The sequence below is a fragment of the Glossina fuscipes genome, unplaced genomic scaffold, assembly GCF_014805625.2.
Source record: "Glossina fuscipes isolate IAEA_lab_2018 unplaced genomic scaffold, Yale_Gfus_2 2, whole genome shotgun sequence".
NCBI lineage: Eukaryota > Metazoa > Arthropoda > Insecta > Diptera > Glossinidae > Glossina > Glossina fuscipes.
Window position 1 is genome coordinate 23512357 of NW_023998416.1, and position 25005 is coordinate 23537361.

Genomic DNA, 25005 nt, shown 5'->3' on the forward strand with positions numbered 1-25005 from the left:
TTTATTTAGTAATCGGTTTTCCGGATCGGATACCTCTTTCTTATGCGTTTAATTTTTTGTTTTATCCGCTTAAGAAGCTTTCAATCGGATAGTCGATTTTTGATCAAGCAGCCGCATTTTAATTTTCTCTATATCGTGTGTATATTAATAATTTTCACATTTTTCAAATTTTTTCTTTTCAGTTTACCCGATAGAGTACAAAACTTTAATGTTTTTCAATCTAGTGAAATCTAAATTCTATATCAAACGATTATGCTTATATCGTTTATAAAATATTATTCGATAAATATAAAATTAATTGGTTCTCATTGTATAAAATACGGTATGTTACTGGAACATAACGATTACCATCATTATCTACGTTATAGAATAACAAGTAGTCATAATTTACATCATAACGAATATCATAGAGATCATTTAAAAGGAATTACAATGAATAAACCTTCTGCTAGTAAATATAAATTAAATACGGAACTGGATATAGCAGAGACAAAGAGCTTGCAAGAGCAATATCAACAACACCAGCAGCAGCAACAATTAATGTTAAATCAACAAGTGATGCAACACAATGCTGCTGCTGCTGCTGCTGCTGCTTTGACTTCGCCGCTGCAGCATCTGAACAATATATTTGGTCTGAATATGCCTAATAATGTAACAACAACAACAACAACAACAACAGCAACGGCAACGCATTTGCCATTAGCGGCAACGCATTTATTTCAGGCTAATAATTTGCAGCATTTATTAGCAGGTGTTACGGCGCAGCAACAGCAGCAGCAACAACAACAACAACAACATCAGCAACAGCAACAATTTCAACAACTATATAATGAATTTTACGGCAGCATGTTGCCACAACATTATTTTGATAATAATAAAATGTTAAGATCATTTATGGCGAGCGCCAATGTCAATGCCAATGCTATTCATATCAATACAAAGGATACGTATCCGATTATTAATGCAGGCTTGAGTATGGACAAATTAATAGATTGTCGCTTGCCTCAAGCGGAATTATCGCATAAAGAGATCAAAACGTTGACATCGGCGCCAACGACTGATATGAATTTTGTTTTCTCGTCCCATTCGGCACCGTGTAATCAAGCGGGCAAAGTACCTTCAGCTATCACGCCATCGCCGTCGTCTGCTTCTTTATCGGCCGTATTGAGTGATTTTGTTAGCAGTTTGAATCATGTTAACAGTAGCAGCAACAGTAGTGACGCAGGCAACATTGCTTCATTAGATCATCAACATAATGAGACAACGCACGCCAACCAAATAAGAAATAACAACATAACATCGAACGAACTTAATCGTATACAAACTTCAACCAGTTTATCAGCAACAACGACATCAAATAATTTGGTGGACACGATATCGGCGTTCAGTGCTAGTAACACTAAAATGACAGATTTGGCACCTGCCGCTTCTGAAGATGCCGTGCACCTTAATCTCAATCGATTGAAAGGTAAGTAATAACAAAGAATTTAATTCCTAAAGCATTTAGGCCACTTTTTAAAAGCAAAAATTCATTAAAATTAATTACGAATTTGAAATGTTTTTGTAAACTTAAGAACAACATCTATGTGATTATGGTGATCATTAAGAAATTAATGCATTTAATGCACTGTTTACAAGTGTAATACTATAAACCTAAATATTATTAGATGTTGTTGTACGAGAACAAAAAAATGCTTTTGATTTATCACAATTGAATATATTTCGGATCGTCTATGTATATTTCTTTAAGTGCGCGTTTATCTGGTTGGTTTGTTAAGAATATTTTGCGTATATTCTCGTTGCTGGGGTCAAAAATAAAAATCAATACGAATGTTGTTATTTGCAATGAGTAGCAACTTTTTTGCTTAAACAAGACCGAAATGATTTTCTCGTTCTGCTATAATACTTTGTTTCTCCTACTTTCCTAATTTGATCGTAGTTGTAGTGAGAACACAGTCGATCAAGTCTGAGCTAGTAAGTGCGATGATGTTAGCGAGCGAGGACCCACTGTAGCTAGCGCAAGACAGCAATCAAAAGCACAACATGGTCCACAGCTCAAAAGCCCGGGCATAGTGGCTCTTCTTACTATAGGCTATAGGATAGTCTTATCCAATCAAAGCCTCTTTTCTGCTTGGGCCATATTTGCGAGAATTGAATGACGAGTGAACTTCTTTTTTTTTTTTTGAAAAATATTCTTTGAAATTTTAATTTATCGATGCCCATGAAGGAGTCTTGTTTTGAGTTATTCAAAGTTTTGTGTTCGAAATCGGCCGATCTCTCGACCATTTAACATTCTGACCGCTGCATATACATCTTATTCTATGCCCTACAACATTTTTAATATAAGTCAAGGTTAAGGTAAATTCAGTTAATGTTGTTCAGCACAGTCAATATCCGAACCGATCTAAGATTGTCTGTCCGTCTGTCACCCTCTTTTCTTGTGTTCAATCTGCAGATGATCATTTTTAAAATATTTTAAAGAAATTTGCTACGTGGATGGGACTAACTTCTTCTTCGGTTATCATGCAACATCTTCATTTAAAAAATCGTTATATAAATAATTGTATTAAGCAAAGTGGCAGAGGGTGTTTAATGGGGGCGCGCGTCTCACTGTACTATTTTTTCTTTTTTCCAGTATTTAGGCAGGTTTAATCTCATTGGAAAACTTTGAAAAAAAGTTACCTTCTGATTCATTTTCAAGGTTAACAGTCGAAAAGCGGTAATAATAATTTTGGATAAAATTGGAACAATTTTAGAAAACATAAACGCATGGATAGTAACAGTCTGGCTAGAAATCTGTTAACTTTACAGAACGTTGAGTGCATATTCCCAGGCTTCACAATTCACTAGTGAATGTACTCCAGCTATGCCTTGCTTAGCTCTCTGTTTATCCTTTATTCATCAATGTAACAAGTCTTGATTGATTGACAAATCTTGGACAACAATTGATTTTATTTTGCTTTTTCGATATGACAAATCACTTAGGGGTCGTTCCGTATTCAACTAAGACGGTGACGATCCAAATGTTAAGTATTTACCAACTAAGCACTCACTATAGCCACGACCAGAGTAAACTCTATGGCATTTGGGATTTGAAGCCGCAAACACTGAACTTAATAGTCGTTATTCTTACCTATTCGACTCCTCATGCGGAATGAAATTCGGATTTATTTGAAGGGTATATCAAATTCGTCTTGAAGTTAACATAACTTTTACATGCGTTCGTTTCGTTTTTATTTTTCGGATTCGCTGCGAAATGTTTGCGTTTTTCTTTTAACTTCCGTCTAACGTGATAACCTGAGGTTAATTCTAAGAACTAAAGGACTTTTGATCAATCACCTTCAACTTCAAACATAAATACAAATACAAATACATATATATATATATATATATAGATACGCATTCACGTATTTATTTATGTTAAATCATGATGTCCACAGAGGAAACGAAAGCGAATTGAGTTTGGAAACGAAAGGTATTAATTAAAAATTTTACTACCATTTAATTGATAGTCGGTGGTTTCGGTGTGGTAGCATCAACAGCAGTATATAATAATATATTTTATATATTGTGTATACAGAAACACTTATGCATGCAGAAAAGAAACTTTATGACAAAATCATGAGAATTCTTCAGATCAAATTTGAACACAAATGTGATAAATTTCCTTAGAAATTCATTTCGTTTATGTTTGCTATTCTTTAAGTAGAGAAATCTTATGGAGGAAACTTTTTATGTTAATTTATTAAAACCGCATAATAAAGAGAAAAAGCAAAGAGTTAATATGCAATATATCTATCTATATATATATATATATATATGTATAAATATATATGTAGATATATGTATAACATGGCCAGAGTATCCTTAACATAATTTGAAATGCCTGCAGGGCGGAGCTCCCTGTATTGCCAGCCTTTTTGAACAGCATGAATCAAAGAAGAGTTGCTTAAGATTAACAGTATCTTACTTGGTTGCTTGTCTGCATGTTTGACTGCTTGGCACTATGATGATGAGTTTAAAACACAAAACGTAAATGCAACAAGTTTAGAAAACATCATTCATTTGCTTGATGTTGCTCTATGCTCTACTCAAATATCATTTTCATTATCGTGATGATGATGATGATGATGATGATGATGATGATGATCATTATAATAATGATGATGATAATAATGATGATGAAGATGATAATATGACCATTGCATCATCATCATTATTATTATTATTATCTTATGTTATTTTCATTTTCATTTATAACAACTTATCTGCCAAGCTTTTGTGAAGGCGTTGCCTTGGGGTGTTTTCTTACGACTGCACTAAGCTAAAAATTGTATTGTGGGAATTTTTTCAAATCTTGTTTTTGCCTTCATTTTTTTTTTTTGTTTTTTTTTTTGTTTTTTTTATATTATTTTTGCAATATTTCAGTGCTATTTTCAAATTTCGTTATTATAATTATTTTTACAACTTTTAGTATTCCAAGGAATTGCAAATAAAGATAAGGACTATTTGATTTAAGAAGAAGGTTACGTTATTGCTTTTACTTTTTTATTAACCCGATGGTCAATTACGTAATTATTATTGTTGTTGGCATTATATTATTATCCTACTGTTAACTCTCAATTTTAACTTTTGTAATTATATGGCGCTATCGCAAAACTTCTGATTCACATGTATGTTATTTCATAGGTTTCGCGCCGAAACTGCTAAGAATAGCATTAAAAAGTCGTAAATTTTGAAAAGTTTTGATTTTTATAACCATCTGGTGAAACGCAGAAACACCGTTAAGAGTTAACGTTGAAATGCCAGTTATGGTTAAGCAAACTACTACTAGAGAAATTTTCAGCCTCAACTTTTATGTTTATTAAAAGTCTTCCTCCAACAATACTTCAATGCATAGGCTTCATGTCCGCATTGCGTTAAGTATTATACAATGAAAATTTCTAAAAATCTGTTTTTTGTTGATGCATATACTTTACATACATAATATTTACATAAGCAATTAAACTCAAGCAAGACAAAAGCGAAAAGCTAAGTGACGGGAGTCTCCGTATGTGCATCTCTCGGTTTCTTCGTCCGCATGTTTCCCAGACATGTTTCACTTTCACTTCTCATCTCATCTCATATATATATACATACATATCGTAATCTAGTTAATTCAGTAAGCGACCATCCGTCTTTCGGTGTTTTCTTTTCTTCATATGCTTGCGTCCTCGTCAGGCTTCCCACGATTCTACGGCCGTTTCATGCACCTCTAGCCGGCGCTTCCGTCTTTTCGGCTTTTTAATTTTTTTTATTTCAAAAGACTGAGCAGCAATGGTCATCAGCCGAATACAAACCAAGTTATGACCTCAAATGTAAACCTTGTGCTACCAGTATAGCACAAAATAGAAGAAAAGAACGTTAGACTTAACATAAATAATTAAATAAAAAGAAAAAGGAGGAGAACAAGGCCCCTAAGCTACCATCGTGAAGCTACAACTGTAGATTATAAGCCGTTTTCTTGCGGCTGTCAGTGATTTTAAATTGTTATGTTGCTTCTTGGTGTTTTGTCCCTGAGCTGTCAGGCCTTGCGATTGTTGAACTGAGATTACGATCATTTGATAGATCGCAGAGCATCCTCAATTTCCCATGCACGAAGTTCAATTCTGGTTGCGTCTCGCAGGTCAATGCTGCGAACTTGAGCAAGTTTTAGGGATCTTCGGCGATATTGGCTTTTGCCGGTAGTTCCATTCCTGGCGTTTTGATCCTGAATTCGTGAAAGATTGGGTAAAAGTATCATGGATGTCGGTGGCATTTACCGAAAGTCATTTCTCAGATCTGTCCTCGCCAATCTAGCTATTGTTGCTTTAGTCCCTGCCCTAACGAAAAGATCCATTACCGAGGTAAAGATTTTCCATGACATTGTCTAACGATAACTACTAATTTCGAACTCGGTTCGTTCATCTTTCAATCCATCCGCCTCTACGTCATTGCTTAATTGCGATTTCTTAGTTTGTAATCCGTCCTTTTGTTTCTTTTGCGCTCCGTGCCTGCTTATATTCCTATTCTTACCCACTTAGTTTCGCACTCGTCTGTTCTCAGACGACCTCGACCTCTACATCTGCTTGGCCGTCTTTCATTTTTCCGTTTGCTCGCGGGAACGTTTACGTGTTAGTCTCTCTCTCGACTTTCTGATAGTCTAGGGCGTAGTTGGGTCATTTATGCTTGTCTACGTCCTAAGCTCCATCTATCTATTTATAGCGGCGCTGCTTCCGTCCATCTCTCGCTTTCCATCCATCCACTTGTAATTCTTTTCGTACACTTTATTATCCATCCGTGCGTGCTTCTAGCTCCCTGTTTACTAAAGACCGCGATGTTTAGTATTGCCTTGAAAGTTTAAACCAACATTAAATTCCAAACTTTCCAAGTTGTCCAAACGAAAGGAGAAAATGTTCGTAATCGAAGATATTATGTTTGTGGGCGCAAAGTAATAAAAGAATTATTTTTGTTAAATCTTGCATACGCTTTCATAAAATTTATTGTATATAACGACGATATTTCCAATCTCTCGTTTGTCATACGTAAGGTCAGGCCATGTATGTATGTAATTATCAGAAAAATCTATTGAAAGATTTTTTTTTTTTATCTAAAAGAATCGTAAAAATATTTGTAAAAAATAAACTTTTCAAAAATTATAATTGCTACTGCGCAAGAAAAAAAAAAAACTTCAACAATAATGGTCAGATAAAAGAGAGAGAAAAAAAAAGTAACTACTATTTGCTGGTGTGCTGATGCTAAAGCTGATGCTGATGTTGATGATGATGGTAATAGTGATGACGACGGCGGTGATGGCGATGGTGGTGGTAAACGTACATATGTGCAAGAATCGCAAGAAAGAATGTTCATCTTCATTTATCATTTTTAATAATAATAAAATCATAAAGGGCAGAATGCAAGGCAACGGCAACGGCAACGGCAACGAGTCTAAATAAACGAAACAGTGTTGAAAAATTGTGGAAATGTTTGACTACAAATGACGGATTGTAAGCATCTTCTATACAGAAACATAGCTCTACATATATACAAATATATGTACGATATATAGTGGATATATATATATTTATATATATATATATACATATAAAGGCTGGTTAAGTGTCAGACCATCGTCAAAATACAAAACAAAGTGCCGCTTATAATCACTTGGTTCGAGAAAAAAAAGAAGCATAACAATGGTTACAAATGTGCAGCAGTTTAGTTTGAGACGAGAGTGAGAAGCACACAGAGAAAGATTGTAATCAGGGTCCAGATGGATTAAGGCCAATAGACGGGGAAAAATAAAACGTAAAAGAGTTATTAAAAACTAATTTGCATAACATCGAAAGAAAGACGCAATCCACGGCTACTGCTTGGCTTGGCTTGGCTTGGTGTTGCTGTTGCTGTTCGCTGACATCATCACCTTTCGAATCAATGAAGGGAGAAAACGGAAATAAAAGTAAGCTCTTATAGTCGTTTGCAGCACGAGTTATGACCAAAAGTAACCATAGGGATTAAGCAATAAACACAATGAATTGTTACTAACGCGTGACGTAGACGGTTCGTTGGTTTGTTAGCAGTAGATTGGTCGTTTTGTGAGGCTTAGTGTGGCCACTAGCCGTATAAACTTCGTCAATTGTTTTCTGTCTGCACAACGAGTTTTTAATGATTTCAAATCTCTTCACGGATTTTTATTACACTATGTCTTTGTTATTTTTGTTATTGACGTTGTCGCTATCGCTGTTGCTATTGCTATTGATGTTGCTTTGGCAGTTGTTTTTTAACTTTCTGGTGTTTAATTTACCAGAAAGTTGTTAAAGAGTTCTCAAGAGAATATAATTGAACTTTAAATTGTTGAGTATTTACAAAATAAAAAATTTCATTTCATGATTTATTTAAATCATGATGATTGCAATAGAGAATCTAAGTAAGGCTAGCGTATGTATGCCATGTGGTTAATGTGCTGTAAACATTAAACGTTAATTGTTAGTAATTAGCTATAAGTGGATTTCAACACCATAAAGTGTTTTGGTATGTGTGCCAAAAGCATTCCTATAATTTCATATATCCCCCCTCTTTTTTCTTTTATCTTTCTTTCATTCTCTTGTCTCCTTTTTATTCCGTAAAACTTTCTAAACATTTCACTTAACCTCAAACAATGAAGAAATGCTAATTTTCATCTTCGATTCGTAACGCATTAAAGAACATCACAAATATCTTTTCGATGCATTTAAATTATTATATACATATTTAAAGGCATTCTTAAGGCGTAGCTAGCGAGGCAGTCCAGTCCAAACTCTCTTGAATTAACTTCAAAATGTATAAAAATAGCTTACTAAAAAGCCTGGTCTATGTATGCATTGAAAATGCCATTCAAGCCGCTTCCACATTTCAGATCTAGATTTCATCATACATCAAAGTCCTGCCTATCATATAGACGGACTTTTGGCCAATAAATGATGTCCGAACCGGAACAATCGTTAAACTTGCTTTTAGGTATTCCTTAGGTAAGCTTTTCTTAAATTTGGTTAGAATGTTGTCATTAGGTCTCTAATTAACCAGACTTCCAGAGCAAGCATTGCTCACAAATGCAAAGAGTCATCAGCGCTTATTGTTGCCTCAATGAAGAACTTGTAGAGCAAAAGTCGCATTTTTTTTTCCATTTATTCGTCATACCCATCGTTCCGCTTCTGATACCCGAAAACACTCATCATATGTCAGATAAACGTATTCGTACTCGATTCGCTCGTGCCCTTGAAATCTGTTGTTGCAACGCTCATAGTTGCTAAAATTAAGTCAACAAATAGAAATGAATGGTGATCCGTCCATAATTACTTTTGCAAGAGACATAGAGAGAATATTTCCTACCAATATTTACAAAGATCGCCTAAGAAAATGATTTTGATGCAATTAAAAACACGCTTGCTTGCAATAGACATAAAGCATATCTGAAGGTTCTCGAGAGAATTAACAAAAAGGCTCGCGTGACAATCAATCGACGGCTCCCTCGATCGACTGATAACATACTTTGTAATAAATTTAATAACAACAGAAAGTTTAAGTTGGACCATTCGAAAAATCCGGCCTGTAGCCTTACTAGCTCATCCTACTGCTCTTTCCCGGATTTATTTCTTTGGCCTATTGTATGCATTGGTTTAAAATGGTGGGTATTAGAAATTCGCCCTTTGGCGTTATTTTCTTTAGCTGTAATAAGGCCGGGACGTTTTACTTTTTTCAAAAACACTTTACTTAAGATGGCAGAGTTGATGTTCTGTATTTGATTTGCTGTCGGATAATGTGCTCTGCATGCTGAATAACTCAAAGTTTAATAGAATTTCTATGCACAGCATTTGGGAGGAAAACCTGTTCAAGGCCATTGCCAACATTAATTATATGCTTTACCGTCAGTAAGGCTAACTGCAACTTTAACACCTTTTCATCATCATCAAAAGCGACAACAAACGCACTAAACATACAAGTACACATACACCGCGCATACAGATACTAAAGGAATTTATTGAAATGCATAAGACCTGTTATGCGTTTTACGCTGTTTACAGCTCTTTGCGTTATTTATACGAAAACACAATTTTGGTGTAGACGCCGCATTTAAGCATGATTGTGTTTGTATTCCGAGCTGGCGACAAAAGCAAAAACAACAACGTATAAGATTATAATATTGTAGTACTGCAATCTTCGAGTTCTTTAATAAAAATCTAATGAGAAAGCAATAGTTACCGGGTGGGATAAAAAAGTTTTGGAAATTTTCACAGTTATATTCATATAAACATGTGTTCATGTAAAACAAGTTTTTTAAGCATAATTGAATCTTCTATACATCGTTTGTGGTACGTGGGTAAGTTCGTAGGGATGTAAGAAACATCTAGAAAGACTTAAGATAGACTCACCGGTTAATCGATACAAAAATGATTTTAAATTTACGCTTTTCTGCCCATCAGTCTGTCCGTCTGTCTGTCCGTCCGATGTTTGTCCAAACAGTTTTGCGTTTAACCTCCAGATCGCAGTTTCTTAGATATTTTGACGAAATTTACTGCACGGACATATTTTGGGCCAAAGACAAATCCTGTTAGAAATAGACTGGCTAGACACACTTTTTCGATTTGCCGCCATATAACGGCTTATTATGGAAAGTGGCATTATAAAGAAAATCGTAGTTTACAAAATTCCTCGAGAAAAGTGACTCGGTTTAGCATTCTAAAGTGACGTGAGAAATATTTGGATAGGATGGGAACGTTTCCATGGAAACTGAATCTGTGTACTATGCTTTATGATTCATATCGATTGATTCATATTGATTGATCAATTTGACATAAACATTAATCGAACCACATGTAAACCACATGGATCTATTTCTCTGAAGCGTATTCTATGTTGCGATTCTTAGGAATAGTAAGTCATTGTCTAGTCTACTGAAAAGTGATTCGTAATAGCAATTAGACACAAAAATTAACCGTGGGAAGTTAAGATTACATAGATCTCTTCTTTAGAGCCTACCGCATGCAGAGGTTCTCAGCAAAAAGAAAAGTTCTTATAGCGCGATAAGGTCTAATTTTCATTTATTTCTGAGCAAGCAAGGAAAAATTAATCATATCTTGAAGAAGTAAATCAAGTTTGCTAAAACTTTTCTCAGATCGGTTTACGTCAGTGAATATCCTCTAGTAAGAGGACTTTCATAAAAAATATTTCTTAACATTAGGGTAAGCTATAACTTCCGATGTATTATCATAAGTGATGTAACGTTGGCCTTGTCCGACCATAATGTTTTAATTTCTTTTCTTTTTTAAATTCATTAATCAAATTTTATGAGGACAAAGAAATGCAAAATTTAAAAATAAAATTAATTACAAGATAATAAATAATTGTTATATTCTTTTAGCCATAAGCGAGTTATGTTAAATTTCCTTTCTTTAAAATGAAGAAATTTTACGTTTATAACGATTTCTTGATCAAAAATGTTGCATGAAGAGAAAGAAAGCAAATTATTTGTGCAATTTTGCTCCCGACCGACAATTGCTCGCTCATCTTTCATCGACATTCTATGAAAATAATAATGATTTTACTTTGTTAGAGCATTTTTATATATACATATATATATATATATATATATTTGTATATGCATATGATATGCATTTTGCATGTTTGAAGAAAATTTAATCTCATGCAAATATTTGCATTTTGAAATAATAAACACATTCTTCTATTTATATTAAAAAAAAAGAAGGAAATTTAAATACTTTGTTATTTATCAAATTTACTGGAAAAATAAACAACAATCATCTTTATAATGATGTTATTACATGCACAAGCTCCAAGCAACCAAACAATTCCACTCACAGAGACTTTAGTTTCATTAGCATTAAGTTCGAGGGGATAAGTTTTACATAAATTATTTCTTAAACTGAAGAGAAGCTCTATAGGAAGAGTTTGAGTCGATTTTTGTCTACACCCAACATTGATTTTGACCAGTTAAAGTAGTGAAAACTGTAAATACATATATAAATCTTTAATATGAACCCAACTAATTTGAGTGTATATATATATATACATCCAAGTGTTATCAGTTTGTTTCCCTACAATAGCTATTAGATCGCGATCACCGCTTTCAATAGAAGAATAAGCCGGCAAATATGACTGGCGGACAATATTTTATATACTTTAGATATTGCATTTCTAAATGGAATAAACAAGCAACTTAAAGCACCAGGCTTAAGGTGCCCTTATACGTCAATAAAGTTATAAGCAAACACCTTAGAAAATAGCCCCGGCCTTAAGTTGCACTTTAAGAACTCTACACACGCATGATCTAAAGTCACAATTAATTTGAAAGATGCCGCTGATACTATGCGACTATGAGTATGTATTGAAAACTGACCAAAAGAATTAAGGGAACGATAATCCTTCGCGCATTGCCCGTCCGTGTACTAATCAACAATATTAGATATATAACGATTTCAGTAAGTGCCTATTAAAAATGCCTAAGTTCCTTAGTTGATGAGAATATAAATTCTAAGAAGAAGAAAGGCTTCCTCTCCATTAATTGGGCGTGCTTCTCATGATAACCCCTATATTTGATAGGACCTAAAATTTAGACCTATGTTATTCAAATTTTCTTCCGTTCTTTTGTTAAATTGCTTCGATGGACCAATTTACATCATCAAATATTACAAGTTAAATCTTTTTCTGAAGGACTTACCATTCAGGAGAAATAGATCGATGTGGTTCAAATTTGGGCCATTTCATTTTTATGTTACCGCACTATTCTGAGCATATTTTCCTCGTAAAATATTAACAATGAGGCCTTCTTGGCATATTTGGGTTTACATTTCTTGCAAGTGGTGGTGGTATCAAACAAAAATAGACCAACGTGGTCCAAATTCGGTACGATTGACATCTTTTACAATTTACTCTTACGAAGAAATTTTTACTATGAAGTTTGGAAATTATACCGTTTCATCATAAAAGGATGCAATTTTCATAGGAATGATTATATGAGTGGGGGTTTAAAAAATTACCCCCTCCCCCACGAACCAAATTTTCATAGCATTTTACAATGTGCTATGTACTATGAGTGCTAAGCGGGTTTTGCTGACAATTTTTGTAAATTGCATTTATTCCCCATGTAACGACTTCTCAAAATAAGGCGCCGAAGAAGCGGGCCGATCCGAACCATTTTCAATAGCGTTCGTCAATATATCATATTTTACCAAAATATCTCAAAAATTATCGCCTTTAGGTTAAATACAAGAACACATGAACAGATCCCAGTTGGGCAGACAAATTTAGATCGATTCAGAAGCTGATTCGGAATTGATGGGTCTGTCTTAAACTGGATACTAGGTACATTCGCTAAAGATTAAATCTATTTAACAAATTAGGGACCTCTTGGCAAAACGTGAACTTAATTTGTTTAGCAGAAACGCAGTATAGGAATATACTCGTCGTACACTCGTTATAATACAAGACATTGCCAATTCTCTATAACGAGCATAGTCGGCAATGGCAGCTCATTGGTTAAATAGTGATTCGAATTATTAGCAAAGTTCGCATATTTCTCTAATAGATCTGATTGTGATTATTAGAATTACGCGAATGTATGGCCTTCTAAGACATTACGTAGCAAAAAACTTAAACTTAGTTCATGCTGGTAACAGTTTGAGTATTTCCGGTTTTAATAAATCTAATGAGAGATTTGTTGTATCCTCCCTTCTCCCGCTCCCCGTCCCATTCAACCTCTAATGATGGAGGCTTTAAAAAATCGCGTGCTAAATTTTTGATGATGATTTTTTTCTTGTTTTTAATGGGTAGATTGATGAAATCGCGAAATTTTGTTACGACTTGAAACACAGTAAAAAAAAATATTAATATAAAGATAAAAATTCGGTGTGATAAATATTATAATTAAAATTTTATACCTTAGCAATAACATGACTTAAGTTGCATTGCAATAATAGAAACACACTTACATACTATTGTTATTATACCCCTTATAGCCGAGTCGAGAAAAGAAATTATGTTAACTTGGTTGATGTGTTTGTGACACTAAGCGATAATAGAAGATTGTAATGATTGCAATATTTGAGATAAACATTTAGAATCCTAATGAGCATATTCCAGTTACGGAGATCAAATCGGAAAATATTTTTTAGATATCTCTAAGATACTCGCTCAATGTGAATAGATATACAATGAGTTTATGTATTCACAAATACATTGACGAGGAAACTTTCCGCTTTTACCTTTGAGAATAAACGTGAAATAAATACCAAGAAAACAAACTGTTTAAGATATATAGATATATATATATATATATATATATATGTATGTATATAAAAGCCACCGGTTTATTTTAGGCGGCATCAAAGAAAATTCTGATGCTATTAATTCTAAGATAAACAAATTATTTCAAAATCAAAATACAATGCAAAATTTCTTCTAGAATCTGAAGAAGCTTGAGAAATATGTCTACAATCGTTTGATTTATGCACAAGATATACCGAAAGCCATACTACCAGTCAATCTACAGACAGGGAGGCGGAATTTTAAACTGAAATACAATAAACCCAAAGAAACCAGAAATTTTGTGCGTGTACCACCTTGAAATAACAATAAAATTAACAACAGAAAGGCAATCTGTATGCGGTAAGGTAAAGTTTAGACCGCTACACTTAACGGTTATGAGTTTTTAGAAAATTGGGTTGTTTTTTGTTTTATTTCTTTTTGTTTTTGTTTTTGGTTTTTTTTTTTTTCCTTTTTTATTTAATTGTCTTCCGTTGAATATTAATCCTTATATGAAGATTTCACACTAATTTGCCTATATGCAAAAGTCAATTAATTTTCTTTAAGTTTTACCAACAGCCAAAAAAAAATCGTAGTAATAAATGTTAAATCTAAAAGTTATAAACAAGTAAAAAAAAAAAAAAATATATATATATATATGTATATATATATATATATGTACAGACATGTATACATATGAACAAAAGTAAACTAAAACCATTAAGTGCCCTGCATCGGCGCCCTACAGTTGCCCACATATCCATTTTGTCGGGGTCGGAGTGTTCGCGAAAGCAGTCCCATCTGAACTATGTGTGACAGCGTTCGTCCTTGAGTCAAAATACGTCAGAAACAATTGCATCAATTGCAATCTGTAGGTTGAACACAAGAAGACAAGACCGATTCGCGGACGGACGGACAGACAGACATATTTAGAATTCGGAATTTTGTCTTAAGTCGCTATAATAAATTTAATGTGCCCTTGTACGACAAGTAGTGTAGTATGTACAAACGTATATATGAACAAATGCAGAACTTATCAAAGACTAGTTAAACAAATATTACTGTAATTGGAAAGAATACGAAATACCTGCTAAGGTTGTCGCATTGAACAGACGCTGCGTGCTTTGTAAGCACTACAGGTTTCTACCTTCACTCATGATATCAATACAATTTTCTTTATCATCTGATTTACCGTCTAATGCAATTATTTGCCCTTTTGTGTGATAATATAGTAAATATTTTATTTTATTTCATGTAAAGGTATATTTTTCATAAAAAGCTTCAGATTGGAAAGTGTCCAAAGTGTTGACTGACGGGGTCCAAATATGGCAAAATTCATTTTTATATGAAATTGCTCTTATGGGCCCATTTTCACCATAAGTTAATAAATCTTTTTGTCATATCAACTTTTTTTTTCATAATAAGCTTTAATGTGAGGCGAAGAACAAACTATGTAAAGTCAGTGTATATTTGAAACTCTTACGGTCAAATTTCATCAAATTGAATATTGAATGCCATGTCTTCTCACTGCAAAAAGGTGTGTGGCTTTCGTAGAAACAGTTCGTATGAGAGGGGGCCCGAAAAATGTTCCTTACAATCCAAATTTCATAGATGAAATTAGAATGCGAAATATTGATGTATTGTCGCGAATATTATGAAAAGTGTCATTTTATTATATATGACGATCGTTCCAAAGTAAGGTGTTACATGGGAAATGGCCATAAAAATATTTAAATTCAATTCTTTTTCAATGCCGTGTACATCAGAAGACGACCACATAAGAAATTGCGACCTTTAGGTTGAATATAAGAACACATCGACAAACATCAAGCGGATAGACGGACAAACAGAAGACGCTTCCCAATCGATCGATACAACAGGAAGCAACTCTGAATATTACATACCTATGTACAAACTTCAGATATGCTGCATCGTAAGTTATATATGGAGAGCTCCACTTTCCTTTATTATATGAAAATTGTCTTGAATATTCCAAATTATATATGAGGTAATGATGAAATCGTCTCTTAGAGCGCAATACGGTAGTAAAACGCACCTCCCCAAGGCACAGACAATCTAATACGTACATTTTTGTTTTTGAAAGAATGAATGTTGATTATTTTCCGGAGATAAGTCATAAGCAGAATGGATGCGATACGTGTTCACCGGACCTTTGATATAAATAATTCAATCGTTATATTCCTATGTACATTAATATTTGGATTTAGCTCATTAGGTTAAATAATTTACATATTATTGCTTGCTAAATATAGTGAACATGAACATGAACATTTTTTCTTTGGGTGTATTTGCTAAATATTCAATTCATCATAAAAGATTTTTAGGCGCCTTTGTGCTAATTTAGATCATATTTTGACTTGTATTTCGTTCTGGGTTTTGCTCATGTTCTTTATTGTTATTGTTGTCGTTCTTCTTCTTCTTCTTCCTCTTATTTAAACAATTTAAAACTTTACGAAAATCGTTGGTAATTTATTTATATGCAAGTTTGCACGTATGTTTAAGAACGTATGTATATAAACGGGAATGTATGGACGAATGAATGATTGAATGAATGTTGTCTACACATATATATACGTACATATGTATATGTGTTATAGTTAGTTTCGAGTTTTAATAATTTCGAAATATAAAAACATCATTATAATCTTTATGTGAAAGCTAAAGAGATCCACGGCACGGTACAATCCAAGGGATGACAAGCATTTTTCTTGGGTATAGATACTTATTTTTTTCTTTCCCCCTTTTGTTTCAAAGCCAATTTGAATGTTCGCCTTCTGTGGAATCGAGAAAAAGATGATATAAGAAAAAAAAAAACAAAAAATTGGTTTTCATCTCAAATTATATTTAAGTATGATCATCTCTCACAAAGTCCTTTAATATTTTTCTTACGTATTTTTTTATTTATTTATTTTTTCTTTTTTTTTTCTTTTTTTGTTTTCTTTAAGGAATGATTTTGTAGTTTTGTTTTTTTTTTATTTATTTTTTTTCGATGTGATATATAAAAATTATGGTTTGAAATTATGGGCAAGAAGAGTGTAGCAGCAGGCAATACACTTTTATAATAAAAAGCGGAAATACTAATGATAGGTTTTCACGCTTTAAACCCTATTGCGCTTCGTCAAAACATAAGTCAATACCGCTCGTAAACATTAATAGTGGTCATCTTTCTTAACGTAAGCACGAACACACAAACACACACAAATACACAAACACACACACACACACACATGTATATTTATGTATGTATATATATGTAAAGCAAGCGTAAAGCCAATCATTCATATTTTGTTGCTTTCGATTTCATTTCATTCATAACCTTCAACGAACACTTTATGCTGATTTGAATGCCGGTTATCTATACGTAGCGCTTTAGTTTCTTGGTTTCTTTCAGATGTCCTGCCATGGACGGAAATTTATGAATATAATTTTTTTTTTTTTTACTTTAGTTTTCGTTATATATTTTATTTCAACATCTGTTTTTTGTTGTACCTTCGCTGTGTTACTCAAAAATAATGACAAAATTGTACGGATACAACGTAAAGCTGTGAATGTGATATCTGTGAAGAAGACTGAGTCCATTTACTTTCTGCTTACAAACAACGCTTATACAACAACGACAACAACGACAGCAACAACAAGCAACAATCATAGGCAAATTTGTGTGTTGTCGAAAATGAAATATCACGTCTCAGTTTTAATATCTTTAATTTATTGTGAGTTGATTTTAGGTTGTTTTATATACACGATCGCATTGTATTCTCGATGATATTAGGAAGTTTGTGCGATTGTCGACATTTTTCTTCCAAAGAAGAGAAACAATTATTGAAATTATAGATTTGCGTTAAAAGAAATTGCAATAAATTTCAATTAATAAATAAAAATAAAAATAATTTTACAATAAAAACAGCAAGAGCGATATTTTTTAATACAAGTTTTTTTTAATACAAGATTTTTTTAATACATAAAAAAGATTTAATTTATGTTATGTTTCATGAAAAGAACTTCTCAAATGATAAGAAAAATGCTTATCGTTATTATTACTATATAGTAAGTAATTTTCTTATCACTTTCTATACAGGTTTTTATACCCTACACCAATTACGGTACACTTCCCTGATGTACGCAACACCCGGAAGAATTAATGATAAGTCTACCTTTTATTATACCGATCGATTCACGGCCGACCGTTAAACACTCTACAGCCTTTCACTTACTACGATTATTATTATAACTGCTTTTCGAAATATAGCGTCATATGGGAAGTAGTTTAAAAACTGATCCGATAGAAACCATTTTCGATAGAGTTCGTTCTTGGGCCAGAACATGTCGCTGTACCCAATTTCATCGGAGTTTTTTAAAAACTGCGAAATATAGGTTGAACACAAGAACAAAAGACGGACAGACAGACAGAACTTACTATAATAGTAATAAAAGTTGGATCTATCTTAAGTCCTTTCAGATATTGCATACTTCCGCACAAACTTAATATACGTTTGTACCGCAAGCGTTGTAGCGGCAAAAATGTTTAGATTAACCTATCGATTTTTTGCTTGAAACCACCTTTTTTACTGCATCTGTCAAAGACGGAACCATACGCAATATGTTTTATTTTTTGCTAATGGATGGAATAAAATATATAGTCCAACAACCGAGTTCATAACCGTCATCAAAAACTTCATTCGAAACTCAACTTTTTAGCCAAAACGCATATTCTTTTAAAGACCGTCTTACATACGATCGGCTGTATACAAGCGTTTTTTTTTTTGTTTAGAAATGCTTCTCAAAATGAACGTTAACCCTTTCTAAAGATAGTGTTTTAGAAAAGCTAGATGTCAATGGGCCGCTTGTCGTAGCGTTTGGAAAAGAGGTGAACATTTTCAAGGAAAACTTTTTTGAGGATAATGAATTTTTCTTACACATTCTAGACGGATCAGAGTATCTTTTAAACGTTAACAAAAGGAATCATTTTCTGAAAAATATTTAGTAATGTTACGCCTTCAAAACAAAATTCCAATTGAATTTCAACAAATTAATCTTATAAACCTCTTTGGAAATTTTGACCATTCCGGGTTAAAAACTGAGATGAAGAAAGAAAGATGAAGAACTCGCTGGAAACGCTATAGAACTTGTACAGAGAACTGGCATTTTTAACTTGGGTTCATTTTCACAGACTGTATGGTTCTGCAATAATTTCAATATAAAATTTAAAATGCTCTTAAGAAAGTTTTCCTCTTCTTAAGGGAAAAGAAGTTCTTTAAACACGTTACTAACAACTCGATGGTCATGGCTTTAAATCTTAAGTGCGATATAGTTTTCAATAAAGCCGATGCTAGCGCTTTAGTGTTAGAATTTATTCTCTCTGATCTCAATGTAACAGAACATCATTTTTGTGGATCAATTCTTTTCATAAAATTCAAAAAAAAAAAAAAAAAATCTAATTCTTATTGCCGTATAAAAGTTTATTTTTTCGAAGAATTGCGGAGAAGAAGGGAATTCAAAAAAAATGTGCCCATCCCAGTCAAAATTTCCACATTCATATAGCAGGCGGATAAGTTACGTTTAAGTGACTTTTCTTGAGAAACACAAACCCGGTGAAGTCGCTTAATTACTACTACCCGACGAAGCGGCTACATTACGCTAACTACTTTTGCGATATTGCGCGTTATTTGAACAGCGGAGGTGGAATCTACCGAAAGCAATTCATGTACAAAAGCATATGTTCCAAGCGCAAAACTATTCATAATTCTTTAAAATTGTGATCTGTAGATTTAAGCCAAATAACATGGACAGACGGACATTAAGCAGACGTTCCGCAAACTTAATGTAACGGTATGCGATATAAAGGCTTTACATACGACAAAAGTAGTCTGCGGTGTACTTACACATGAGATTTCACGTACAAAGAGCTGTGAAAACGACAACAGTTTAACAACCGTCAATAAAAACTGATCGAAATTATAAATAATTCTGAAAATTTAAAAAAAAAATTTTTTACTAAGAGTCAATGATTTGCTACAGGTAGGCAAACTTAGTAACGATTTTACAGTTTGCACTAGGGATCAGTAGATTTGCTACATAGATAGGGAAACTTGATAATGACCGTTTGATGTCTAAACTATGTCAAAGTCAAGAATTGAAAAGTTCTTCGAAAGTTTTATATATTTTTCAACTTTTATTTATCTTTAAGTTTACTTTGCATTTTTATTCACTTCTTTGGTATTTTTTTTTTTTTTTTTTTGCTTTAATGATAAACATTTTTATGAAAGTAAATCTCCATGTATTTATATTTTTTGCAACGTTCGACTGTAAATCTAAGCGAAAATGAACAAAAAAAAAAAAGAAAAGAAACTATTCTTCGTTACACATCCCCTTGAATTTCGGAGTTTAAATACATATAAGAAGATGCAGGAGATGTAGCGATTGTGTTATGCAAGGTGCATATTATTAATACAAAGGATTTATGACACTCAGTCAATAGCTAGAGAAGGATGCCTACAATCAACTACGACAACAGTACAGTGTAACCTAAAAAAAAAAAAAAAAGCGGAAAACATTACTTTTGCAAAAGGTACTAAGACGGAGAGTAAGAATACATGAAATGCATGAATGAATGAGAAAATTAGTCAAAAGAACAACAGCAACAACAAAAACAACAATAACAACAACAATAAGAATAATAATAACTATAAAGACAACAACAGCATCAAAAAGGCAACCTTTTGCTCTTCAAGACGTTGGAAATCATGGGAAATTCACTCTAAGCTAGCACTTGTCTTATATATGTATGTACGTATGTATGTATGTATGTATGTATGTATGTATGTATGTATGAATTTAGCTTTTATTTTGTTTCTTGATTTTTAAGTGATTTGTGGTACGCGCGACTAGAGGACGTACGTTTGCATTTAATTTGCATGGATCGTGCAAGTTGGGGTAATATGTGCTGCCTTTGTTTTTCCCTTTTTTTTTTTTTTTTTTTTTTTTTTGCTTTCTTGTATATACTTTTTAAGGAGATAGAATGCTGCTGTACATGTCCATTGATATGATGATATTGAGAGGGACGAAAAGTCATTATTATTATTTCATTGTTGTTATTGTTGTTGCGTTTGTATCATCAACAATGAAATTGTTGTGTTGTGTATAAGATGCTCTCCATGGTGCACTCGTTTCTTTTACGCTTTGAAAGCCTATCATTAAGATTATGACGAATATTATTTTTAAGCGAGTGTACGCGAGCAGTGTATGCTATGCATACACAGTTGTTGCTTTTGGTTTAGTTTTAAAATCCGTGTGTTGCCATTGCTAAGGAGGACGGACCCCTTCTTTGCATTTTAACTTTGTTTTCTTCTTTTTTTTTTCTTTTTTTTTCTTTTTTAAATCATCAGTATAAGCTTACAAGCAAACATATTTAGAGTTAAGCTATGTACATGCATACGAGATATTGCTGCTTATTTCTTTTTTTTTTTTTTCTTTTGTTTTTTGGTATTGTCTGAGCCATCCGTCTTTCTATACACATGTTGCTGTTGCAAATGATTGGATTTAATTCAGTTTTCTTTTCTTAATTTTTTTTTTTTTGGATTTTTTTGACTGCTCTGTTTTTTAGTTTGTAACAGAAGCTTATATTCACATACCATCAAGTTGACTTCTGCTGCTGTATAGAGCTTGCTAGCAGCAACCACAATAATAATAATAATAACAACAAAAACAACAATAATAATCTAAGACTTTCCTTAATACTGTTTGCAAGAAAAAAGTACGTGCACTTGTAGCGAAGGCGTGATCCCTCTGATGTTAAAGAAGTATAGAAAAAAGACTCCGAAAAGCAAGAAGAAGAAAAAAAAAAAATGGTCTTAAGATGCATATCTGAAATTAGTTTTCAAAATCTGTGTTTCTTTCTGCGGCTATGGGTAACATTATGGTTGTTGCTGCTGCTGCTGCTTTTACCGATTGTCTACCTTTAGCGATTCGTTTTCATCGCAGTGAACTGCTGCCGTTTTATGCTAAGACTGCACATGAATGTATGACTGAGAGGCTGACTATTCGTTTGGTTGGTTGGTTGGTTGGTTGGTTCGCTGGTTGTTGCTTGACTTTCATGTTAAATTTGAATTTCTTTGCCTCATATATTCTGCATGCAAACCTTTACACTATAGAGAGAGATGCTAATTATGAGCGGGTGGGAACTTGAGATAAATTGTTCCTGATGATGAATAATAAAATATTGCATTAAAGCAACAAGCAAAAAATACCAAAAAAAAAAAAAAAAAAAAAAAGGTAGAAAATATATGTTTTAAGATAATTTTCATGTGATGGTCAACAAAGTAAATTTCCCAGGCTTAGGCAGCAAAACAGAATTTAACAGAAATATATATTAAACATATATATAATCTCTTGTCAAATTTACATATACATGCATATGTATATATATATATTATATATATATATATATTTGTAAATATATATGCTTAGATAAATCATATAATTATGAAAATAGGCGTTTTATTAATTATTTAACCTTTTGACTAGCGCATCGAGTAACACATATTCACCTGTTGATATTTTGTTCAAAAAAAAAAAAAAGAAAAGAAATTGCTTTAGTAATATGATGGATGAATCATACAAGAATTCGTCCCTGTAAGTTAATAAAAAAATAAAAAAAAATAAGTTAATTAGAGTAAATAAGAAGCAGTGTAATATATGAACGCACCATCGGCAGGCTATTGTAACTCTTTTGTAATGTTTTTTTTTTTTCCTTTATACAAAAACATAAACTATTATTGTATTTCAACGTCAATGTCTTTTATGGCATTGGAGCCACTGGCTTAAACTAATAATAATAATAATAATAATAATAATAACAATAAAAGCCAGACAAGTGGTAGCCAATTTTGTTTAAAAAATTTGCACAAACACATACATATATACAGATACCTTTTAACATAACCAAACAATACATGAGTGGCTTTTCTGTTGACTGGGTAATTAGTGTTGAATAATAGAAAAAATATGTACATTACACAAAGAGCGGCATAATACCTATACTCAAACATAACAACAACAACAACAACAACAACAACATCTATCTCAGATGATATAATGTTATGAGGTGTAAAAATAATTATATGGCATGTATGCCCGCTTGCCTGCAAGCGTATATATATATATATATATATATATACAAGTGTTTTGTTTATTAAACTTATTTGAAAGCAACAAAAAGTTAAGAAAAAAAAAAGAACGACAATCAAGGAAGATTGGATAAGGATTGCTTTATAAGTACAAATAAAGTCATTAAGTTGCAAGATACCAAACGAAACAAAAGATTTCAGAGATGCAACCCTTTCATAGAGCAGATTAATATTAATATCACACCCGTCAAGGGGAGAGATGATAAAATAGAGGATTATTTACTCTACACATTGATAATGAGTATTTTCGTTTCTTTTATGCAAACGCTCCCAGATGTCCCAGCGTTCCTTGCCTTTACTTTTCTCCATCCACATAATCGCTTGAAAGATTAATATAATTAATCCAAAATTCAATCCGCAATGATCTCTTGCCTCATTTAATACAAATCTTTTTTCGCTCAAGGTCAGACTTGGAGAATACGCTGAATGGGCCAGCAATTCAAAATTCAATTCATTTAATTTTGTGATTGTAGCCATGGTACGGTGGTTTTCTTAAGCTGCAATTAAACGCGGCATCTATTTGGGAAAGCAAGTTTCCCTTGAGTAAATTTTCATACAAAGTAATGAGTTCAATGCTTCTTGAGACCTTTAGGATGCCAGATTTCCCTTACAACTTCGCTTCTCGATTGTTAAGAATAATTTATAGGATTTTTTGAAGTTTTCTGTTGTAAGCAACGATGTCGATGCGATCTCGCTTAAAGTTATTGTTTTCGTCGGGAAAGCCAACGCGGAGTTTTGCTTGTATTTGTCCCCATAGAAAAGCAATGTTTTGTTAAATTAAGATATTCAAAGCCTTGCATATATATATATACAAATAGAATAGTAGTATCACGTAAGTCAGTTTAGAGATAATTCCCGCAAAATTTTGACAGAACTCTTTTGAGAATTGGCGCATTTCCAAATTTAATATGGAGTCTTTATTAGAATTTAAATCTATGCCACAATCTCGGAAATTATTGGCCGATGTATGTAATTACATAAATAAATATCTTCCCTAATATAATTGAAATCCAAAAAAAATTTTAAAGGCAAAATTTATATACGCCGTACAATTCTGATAATACGGAAAAGTCTGACAATCTGCTTTGCTAAAAAAAAAAAAAAAGAAAAGATATTGTCAAAGTCGAGGCCTATTCATTAGGCGTTCGTTCCTGCAAGCTGATGTGTACTTCCACCCAGACTTCCTATATCTGCATACAGATAGGCATAGTTATATGTACGCACAGATATTCATTTATATTCATTTCACAGATATTATATATATGTGTGTATACCTATTTAGAGAGCGACTACCGAAAAAAATCGGCATACAGACATGTGTATATAAGTATATACGTGCAATTTTCCTACGAATATATTCGTATTGGCAAATACGAGTAACCTTACAAAGGTTTCCGGTCTTCGCTGCAAACTTTCATAAGCAGAATCTCTAATCTTATGCAATCGTTGCCTTTTATCCAACTGTCTATGGCAAATTGCTGCGCAACTCAATATATATTGCCACAGGTAACAGTGTGTCGATCATTTTGGCATTCCCATGTGAAGTTAGGCATTCATGATGTTTACCTTTACAGACGTTGTTTCATTTCGTTCTGTTAAGATGAAAATACGGTTTCGTCCTAATATACAGAATTAGCTTTAAATACTTATCCAAGATGATTGTTTGTGCTAATGAAGGTGGTGAGAAGCAATTCTATTAAATGGTTTAAAACGATTCACTGCATCGTACTGAGTTCATTTGCCCCAAAATAAAATACCCATCAACATTAGGAGCTTTTCTAGCTAAAGGAAAGTCATTTGTTCACGTCTTAGTAGACCGATTATTGGACAACAGTTGCTATCGATTTTGGCGAACTTTTGAGTATCAAGCTTTCTGAAATACCTTTAGGGGATAGAAAATTATAGACGAAAATGTCCACGAAAAAAAAAAAACTGCCGATATTTTTTCAAAATTTGTTATCTGTTGCAACCGCAGAAGGAGTGT

General features: G+C 33.0%; 1 protein-coding gene across 1 annotated transcript in view; it reads left to right on the top strand.

Annotated features, from left to right (window-relative positions):
• Positions 1 to 250: 250 nt before the first annotated feature.
• LOC119633065 (alpha-protein kinase 1-like) overlaps positions 251 to 25005 on the top strand; it is a 57617-nt gene continuing 32862 nt past the window's right edge. Inside the window, exon 1 of the mRNA XM_038026276.1 lies at positions 251 to 1468. Coding sequence (XP_037882204.1) covers positions 253 to 1468 — 1216 coding nt within the window. The 5' untranslated portion in view covers positions 251 to 252. The remainder of the gene's footprint in view (positions 1469 to 25005) is intronic.